Source organism: Bombus huntii, unplaced genomic scaffold (genome assembly GCF_024542735.1).
Source record: "Bombus huntii isolate Logan2020A unplaced genomic scaffold, iyBomHunt1.1 ctg00000075.1, whole genome shotgun sequence".
In the NCBI taxonomy this organism is placed as follows: domain Eukaryota; kingdom Metazoa; phylum Arthropoda; class Insecta; order Hymenoptera; family Apidae; genus Bombus; species Bombus huntii.
The window spans coordinates 209,838-219,227 of NW_026099333.1; the positions used below are offsets into that span (position 1 = coordinate 209,838).

Genomic DNA, 9,390 nt, shown 5'->3' on the forward strand with positions numbered 1-9,390 from the left:
GTCAGTGCAGCAATATTTGGAATACTCGCAATATTTAAACTAATCAAAACAATAATAGATATAGCCGCACACGGATACCAGTTACGTGAAACTTACGAATGTGGAATCGCCCTATTAGGAGCAATATGCGGCTCAGTCACCCACCCGCTACGATACCTCAAAAGAAGACGAAATATCGATGATCAAACAGCACAACCTCAAGGGATATCGATAACACCGGTAGTCACTCAACTACCAACGACATCTACGTCCGCCTTGAGCGAACTCAGAGATATCATCAGTCAAATTTCCTTTGGAAATTTGAACTTCAAGGGCGGGGGTGTCACGTCCCGCGCTCCGCACACGCCGTAACAAGAACAAGAAAACCATTCTATACAAAACACGCGAATAAGGATTTGAATGCACAAACGAACACACGGCACTACGAAACGAAAGGAAGGATTAACAAAACGAGGGCGATTAACGGATCCAACCAATAAACAAAATACATATACACACAATTCAAAATAAACCAGGAAATAAGAATAACTACAAAAGGGGAAAATAATTGAAACGCCAGGAATATATATATATATATATATATATATATATATATATATATATATATATATATATTTCAATCAATCAATTTGGAGAGTTACATATAAGTATAAACATATATGCCGAACATGTAATAACCTAGTAAATATTAGAGACAGTGCTTCCAATACTATGCAATAAATACAATATTATCAATTTATGAAATAAAAGTATACATGAAGTCAAAAACTAATAGTTTAACGAATACATAAAACATACAATATTGTATTATTAAAGAAATGAAGGTTACATTGTCAGAAACATATATATATATATATATATATATGTGCGCATTCTATCAAATTGATAATCTAAGATACATACTTAAAACTAGCCTACATTCCGGTAAAGAATTATAAAATAAGAACTATATTACGGAACATGCATGTCTATATATAAATATATAAATTATATTCTAAACTAAACTACTATTAATGTATGCGCATTCTACATTATTGATTCAAATCGATAATCTAAGATACATACTTATAACTAGCCTACATTCCGGTAAAGGATTAATAAGTAATTGACATTTCATTTCGTATGAATACTACACTGCCAGGAGAAATATGCATAGGAATACGTATATATATATATATATGTATGTATGTATGTATGTGTTACGACGCCTAAAACATCTGCACGCCAGCCCGCGCGACCGGACAACAACCGACCTGCGTAACGGCACTTCGACCCTCAATAAACCTAAGGACCCACCATAACTTTCACTTCCCTGCATTGTTTAGCCATATGTCTTCAATCCGATTGTCTTGAAGAATTGCTAAAACCTAAAAATATGCTCGAAACACAGTCGGTTTTATAGGTGTCCTTGGGTTTATTAGTCGCCTTTAAAACACGGAGAAAGCGGGTATGCACCCATTAGGAAAACCCGAATAGCCCTGTAATAAAACAGGCTAGGTTTTCTCATACACACCGTCATTTACGCACCACGATGGTAGAAGACTCCCTACTCATCCCTTCGAGCAGTAGTGCAGCATGACCAATCGACACCGCGGTTCGTTACCCTCACTTTTCCTAACGAAAGTGGGACCAATGAATCCGCGTTCTTTAGGCACAGGGGCACACCCACACCGAGCTTTCTTCCGTATTAAACAAAAGAGCGACAAACAGTCTCCCAACTAACGCCTAACGCGACAGTCTATCACCTAACGCCTAACGCGACGGTCTCCCAACTAACGCCTAACGCGACAGTCTACCACCTAACGCCTAACGCGACGGTCCACCAACTAACGCCTAACGCGGCAATCTACACATAGCGCGAGAGTCGCATACTTCACACAAATCCTTTTGTAACTAAGTGCTTGGAAATATATACTTTATAATACTGTGAATCCCAGTGTTATACCAAATCAATCACCCCTTATTATCCCACCGGAAATCAGGGGATCGATCAATTCGTGGTGTCGATTGTTATAATCGTAACGGGGATTTACGACCCCCGTTGACGACTCTCCTCGCGAGTACGTCTCCCCGCGATTGGTCGAACTTACATGGTCCTTCGAGCCGGATCTCGTGCCACCAAAAAGTGCACTGACCAGTGACTATACAGTGTCGCGTGAGATCCAAGTTCCAACCACTTAGTCAACTGAGCAAGGGAACCGCCATCGGAGAGAAGCACCTCCGTCGCGCAGCATCTACACGAGCCCACGCCGCATCGTAACGATTAGCAACAGAATCCCAGATCAACGTCCATTTGATCAAGGTAAGGGCGTTCATTATCAAAATCAAACATGGCCCAAGCTGAATCAATCAGCACGTTACGGCGGAGACGAGGCGTCCTAGCCCGTCGACTTGCAACCATAAGGCGCGAACTCGATGAGTACGAAGCGTCTGGGAAGGCAAACAGAATCTTCCTAGCATCTTGCCGCAGCTCGTTCGATGAGCTTTGGAAGAGGATACTCGAGGTTCAAGAAGAGTTAGGTGTGGTAGATGAGGGGGAAGATGCACGGGTAGATTCGTTATCGCAAGAGCATCGGGAGCTTGACATGCGGTTCCGAGAGCTCTTTGAACAAATATCAGCAACAACCCCGTCGACTACAACAAGAGGTGAGACATGCCGGAAACCAGAGCCGACCACCGTTCCAGAGGTCCGCGTGCCCCAATTCGACGGTGCCCTCGAGAATTGGACCTATTTCTACGACACGTTCACATCCATAGTGGACCGTAACGAAGGTTTGACGAATGTCCAAAAGTTCCAGCATCTACGCTCATCTATAACTGGACGGGCCGCACAGAGTATCCAGTCATTAGAACTCACAGAGGCCAACTATTCCATCGCGCTTGATACACTGAAGGACAAGTTCAATTGCCCCCTCCAAATCTGCATGCGCCATTGGAATCTGATGCGTAATTATCCGGAAATCAAAAAGGAAACTCCAGAGGCCCTGGAGGATTTGCTGGAAACCATCAGCGTAAATCTAAAGGCGCTCGAACATCTAAAGGAGCCCGTCACTTCAAACATAGCGATGATCGAATTGATCGCGTCGAAGTTGCCCGCGTCCAGCCTGCGTAAATGGCAACGCACACTGCCCCGCCAAAAGGTGCCATCCTATCAGCATCTGATAGACTTTCTCAAAACACGGGCGAACGGGACTCAATTCCTCTCTAAAGAGAAGGAATCAAAAGGGTCAACACACAAACACCGCAGTCAGCGAACAACCATACCGCATGGGCGAACCCTTGCTACAACCAGCAGAACGGTGGTGTGTCCGACCTGCAACGGACATCACGAGATCAGACACTGCAAAATATTCAAGGCCAAATCAGCGACCAAACGTTTTCAGATCGTGAAGAAGGCATCGTTGTGCATAAATTGCCTAGGCACAGGACATTCGCCGACACAGTGTACGTCGGGTTCGTGTCGTATCTGCGGTCACCGACATCATACGTATCTACACCGCGAAAAAACCCAGGTAGATTCATGGTCGTCGAGCGGTCGATCTGCGAGCGGTCGATCTTCGAGCGGTCGATCGTCGAGCGGTCGATCGGCAAGCGGTTGGTCGCCGAGCAGTCGGTCGTCGGACAGTCGCTCATCGAGCGGTCGGTCGTCGGGCAGTCGCGCATCGAGCGGTCGGTCGTCGGGCAGTCGCGCACCGAGCGGTCGGTCGTCGGGCAGTCGTTCATCACACAAGCGAGCCTCCACCGAACAATCCCCATCGGGATCATCGAAGTCGCGGTCGTCCCACAAATCGAGGCGAACATCCGATACTTCACGGAAGCATACATCTTCGGCTCCAAGAGGTACGAAAGAGCATTCCTCGTACGAGTCACGCTCAGCCCGGATCCGGAACACCACCCCAACCTCTTCATCCAAGTCCCAACCGGGGAAAAACTGACTGTCCGAGACTACGACAGCAAGGGGGATCGGACTAACAAACACATCTCCCCACACCCCTCTGCATCATGATCTGTTGGCCACAGCACAGATCAAGGTCTTGAACAAACAGGCACAACCAATCCGAGCCCGAGCCTTACTCGACACTGGGTCGAGCATGAACTTCATGACCGACAGGCTCGCGAACTCCCTCGGTATAAGGCAAAGGAGATGTGCGATCCAGATCGGAGCCCTCGACAATTTGAGCACCACGGCAAAACGTTACACCACGGCCACCATCACGTCGACGGACGGCGAGTACAAGAAGACATTGAGATTTCTTGTTATCCCGGCCATATCGATCCTCGTACCAAGCGAGCCCATCGATCCCTCGAGTCTGGGACTACCCAGAAATATTCATCTAGCCGATCCACAATTCCATTGCCCAGCCCCGATCGATGTATTACTTAGTACCGGATCAACATTCGCGTCGCTGTGCATCGGGCAGGTCAATCTGGCACAACCAGGCGAACCTGAACTACGTCTACAGAAAACACGCTTCGGCTGGGTAATCGGGGGGAGTCCCACGTCCCAAACCGCGATAAATACGTTCCACGCAACCACAACGGCTCTGCAAGAGGACCTCGCACGGTTTTGGGAGATCGACGAGGGACCGGCCACTACTCATCTTTCGGACTCGGAACGACTATGTGAAGAACATTTCCGAAACCATGTCCGACGAACCAAGGAAGGCAGATACATCGTTGCATTACCGTTCAACGAAAAGCTTTCCTCACTAGGGTCATCGAAGGCCGCTGCAATGAGCAGGCTCGCCTCTCTTCATCGCCGATTCCAACGCGACAAACAATATGAAACCGCGTATAGTGCTGTGATTCAAGAATATTTAGACTTGGGTCACATGACAAAGATCAACACGGATCACGCCACCGACCACGGATATTATTTACCACATCACGGCGTGACCAAGGAATCGAGCGACACCACCAAGCTACGGGTTGTGTTCGACGGCTCAGCTTCAAGTACCACGGGAGTGTCTCTAAACGACGCCCTTCATACGGGTCCGAAATTACAAGAAGACCTGAGGAACATCCTATTGAGATTCCGGTCATTTCAATATGTCCTTACCGGCGACATCGAAAAGATGTACCGCCAATTCCTCCTACGTCCAGAAGATCGTCCCTACCAAAAGATTCTGTGGCGTGCCGACAACGGAGAGATCGAAACTTACCGACTCAACACCGTAACGTTCGGTCTATCCGCAGCCCCGTATCTGGCCATCCGATGTCTCAAACAGTTGGCAGAGGACGAGGGACCTCGATTTCCGAGAGCAGCGCAGATCCTACGGCGAGACTTCTATGTCGACGATGCGTTGACCGGAGCCGATACGAAGGACGAAGCCCTATCAATCAGGAATGATCTCACGAGATTACTTAAGCTAGCCGGTCTAAATATCCGCAAATGGGCCTCAAACGATCGGGATCTGCTGAGAGGGCTACCTGAGGAAGACACCAAGCAGAAATTACATCTCGGTGAGTCATCCACGTTAAAAACACTCGGCGTCTTTTGGGATTCAGCCGACGATACCATACTATATTCGGTCAAGACGAACAGTGACACTTCCCGAATCACAAAGCGATCAATCAGCTCAGTCATCGCACAAATATATGATCCACTAGGATTGCTCGCGCCGGTAATCGTTCGAGCAAAAATGATTTTGCAACAAGTCTGGACATTGAAGGTAGATTGGGACGAATCCCTTCCGTCAGACGTACACACAGCATGGATCAAATACCACACCCAATTGCCGTTGTTAAATGCGGTAAGGTTCCCTCGGAAGACCATCCTAGAATCCGCAACGAAAATTGAGCTCCACGGATTCTGTGACGCTAGCGAAAGGGCATATGGGGCGTGCGTCTACGTGCGGACGACTGACCGAAAGAACAATATTTGGACTCGACTCCTCACGGCGCGGTCGAAGGTAGCGCCGCTCAAATCGCTCTCCATACCACGTCTCGAATTAAGTGGGGCACTTATTTTGACGTCCTTGATTTCGTCAATACAACAGGCCCTGACGACCAAGATATCGCGGATAGTCTACTGGACTGACTCCACCATCGTACTCCATTGGATCAGGTCTTCGCCGCACACCTTGAAAACATTTGTGGCGAATCGAGTCGCTGAGATACAGACCAAGACCAATATCTCCGACTGGCGTCATGTGCCTACCGACGATAATCCAGCGGATCTCATCTCCCGAGGCCAGACGCCCAAGGAATTCCTATGTCCGTCCATTTGGAAAAACGGGCCAAGGTGGCTCCTGCAAAGCGAAAGCTATTGGCCGGTTTGGAGCCCGACACCGGTAGTCGACCTCCCGGAGCAAAAGAAGACGATCTGTCTGAGGACGAGTGTTAACGACAACAGTCTCCTCCATCGCTACTCGTCTTGGCCAAGACTAATAAGAATCGTCGCCCGGTGTCTTCGATGGAGACATAAGCAACACCGAACTGCCCATCTCACCACAGACGAACTGACCGCAGCGCACAACAGGCTGATAAAAATCTTACAATCCCAGCATTTCGCGCCTGAAATTCGGATCCTCCAAAAGAATCGAAGCGAGGACGTTGGAGGGAAACTACAGCCATTAAACCCCTTCCTCGACGAAGATGGGCTACTCCGGGTAGGAGGGCGACTAACCAACTCCGCCATACCCTTCAGCCAAAAACACCCGATCATCCTACCCAAATCCCCGGTGACAGAGCTAATTATAGAACAAGAGCACCGGAACAATCATCACACAGGGACCCAAGCTACCCTATACGCGATGAGACTGCGCTATTGGCCGATCGACGGCCGTAGCCAGGTATGGCGCACTCTCAGAAGGTGCGTCCGCTGCTGCAGAGCCAACCCTCCACCAGTGGAATACTTGATGGGTGATTTGCCAGAGGCGCGTATTACCGAATCGCGGCCGTTCACGAACGTCGGAATCGACTACTGCGGCCCATTCAACATCAAGGAGAGGAGGGACCGCAACCGACGTAAAATCAAGACGTACGCCGCCATATTCGTTTGTCTGGCGACAAAGGCGGTCCACATAGAGTTAGTCAGCGACCTAACCACCGACGCCTTCTTGGCCGCGCTACGCCGTTTCATCTCGCGGCGAGGATACTGCGCAACGATCCTCACCGACAACGGCACCAATTTCGTCGGGGCTAATCGGGAGCTGCAAGAACTCCGGACCCTATTGCAGTCCGACGACCACCAGGATAGGGTACAGAATTTTCTCGCCGACCGACAAATACAATGGCGTTTTAATCCTCCGAACACACCACATTTTGGCGGCTTATGGGAAGCCGCAGTTAAATCGTTCAAACGCCATCTCATCCGCGTGGTCGGCACGGAGCTCCTGACCTTTGAACACCTCAACACCCTTGTGATCGAAATTGAGGCCATTCTCAATTCACGCCCACTGACTCCCATCTCATCCGATCCGAAAGATCCCCCTGTCCTCACTCCCGGTCATTTTCTAATCGGTGATACCCTAACCAGTTTACGGGAGCGTGATTTCAGGACAGTTCCATCAGGACGGCTATCCAGTTGGCAGCGCATTCACCAGATTAAGCAGCACTTCTGGAGCCGATGGTATCGAGAATACCTAAACGAGTTAACCCGCCGCAGCAAATGGGACAAGGGCAAACACAACATTCATGAAGGCACCGTAGTAATCCTCAGGGAGGACAACGTGCCCTCTATGCAGTGGCCTTTGGGCCGCGTAATCAAGGTCCATCCAGGAGCCGACGGAATCATCCGGACCGCTACAGTGCAGACGGCAACAAGCATCCTGGACCGCGGCGTCAAACGACTGGTCCCCTTACCCATCCACCCAGATCCAGATGAGGCCGAACGCCCACACGGAGCGAAGGAGGTCACCAACGACACCCCTGACTCCACAGCCAGAATTTGATCGGTGCCCTCTCAACGGGGGGAGGATGTTACGACGCCTAAAACATCTGCACGCCAGCCCGCGCGACCGGACAACAACCGACCTGCGTAACGGCACTTCGACCCTCAATAAACCTAAGGACCCACCATAACTTTCACTTCCCTGCATTGTTTAGCCATATGTCTTCAATCCGATTGTCTTGAAGAATTGCTAAAACCTAAAAATATGCTCGAAACACAGTCGGTTTTATAGGTGTCCTTGGGTTTATTAGTCGCCTTTAAAACACGGAGAAAGCGGGTATGCACCCATTAGGAAAACCCGAATAGCCCTGTAATAAAACAGGCTAGGTTTTCTCATACACACCGTCATTTACGCACCACGATGGTAGAAGACTCCCTACTCATCCCTTCGAGCAGTAGTGCAGCATGACCAATCGACACCGCGGTTCGTTACCCTCACTTTTCCTAACGAAAGTGGGACCAACGAATCCGCGTTCTTTAGGCACAGGGGCACACCCACACCGAGCTTTCTTCCGTATTAAACAAAAGAGCGACAAACAGTCTCCCAACTAACGCCTAACGCGACAGTCTATCACCTAACGCCTAACGCGACGGTCTCCCAACTAACGCCTAACGCGACAGTCTACCACCTAACGCCTAACGCGACGGTCCACCAACTAACGCCTAACGCGGCAATCTACACATAGCGCGAGAGTCGCATACTTCACACAAATCCTTTTGTAACTAAGTGCTTGGAAATATATACTTTATAATACTGTGAATCCCAGTGTTATACCAAATCAATCACCCCTTATTATCCCACCGGAAATCAGGGGATCGATCAATTCGTGGTGTCGATTGTTATAATCGTAACGGGGATTTACGACCCCCGTTGACGACTCTCCTCGCGAGTACGTCTCCCCGCGATTGGTCGAACTTACAGTATGTATGTTTTATATTATCGAATACTCTATAAAATAAACTACTCAAAACAATAAATAACGCAATCGAAGAATTACAAAACATTATATATATATATATATATACGTATTCATATGCATATTTCTCTTGGCAGTGTAGTATTCATACGAAATGAAATGTCAATTATTTATTTATCCTTTACCGGAATGTAGGCTAGTTTTAAGTATGTATCTTAGATTATCGATTTGATAGAATTCGCACACATATATATATTTCTGACAATGTAACCTTCATTTCTTTAATAATACAATATTGTATGTTTTATGTATTCGTTAAACTATTAGTTTTTGACTTCATGTATACTTTTATTTCATAAATTGATAATATTGTATTTATTGCATAGTATTGGAAGCACTGTCTCTAATATTTACTAGGTTATTACATGTTCGGCATATATGTTTATACTTATATGTAACTGTCCAAATTGATTGATTGAAATATATTTATATATATATATATGAGTCTAAAAAATTTATTGTAGCTGTGTATGTGGACGACATCCTCGTGTTTGGGACGAATGAGTGGATTGAGATATT

At 47.7% G+C, this 9,390-nt stretch overlaps 1 protein-coding gene across 1 annotated transcript; it reads left to right on the forward strand.

Moving 5' to 3' along the window:
- Nucleotides 1-2,330: 2,330 nt before the first annotated feature.
- Nucleotides 2,331-7,895, forward strand: LOC126876440 (uncharacterized). Its single transcript, XM_050639296.1, has 2 exons — nt 2,331-3,444; nt 4,021-7,895. The coding sequence occupies exons 1-2, from the start codon at nt 2,331-2,333 to the stop codon at nt 7,893-7,895; spliced, it is 4,989 nt and encodes a 1,662-aa protein (XP_050495253.1).
- Nucleotides 7,896-9,390: the final 1,495 nt, after the last annotated feature.

What these genes read in the sequence shown, in the direction of transcription:
- LOC126876440 (XM_050639296.1), top strand. Translation starts at nt 2,331, where the DNA reads ATGGCCCAAGCTGAATCAATCAGCACGTTACGGCGGAGACGAGGCGTC. An exon ending in AGGACATTCGCCGACACAGT is followed by an intron (nt 3,445 to 4,020) that starts GTACGTCGGGTT and finishes TGTTGGCCACAG; the next exon opens with CACAGATCAAGGTCTTGAAC.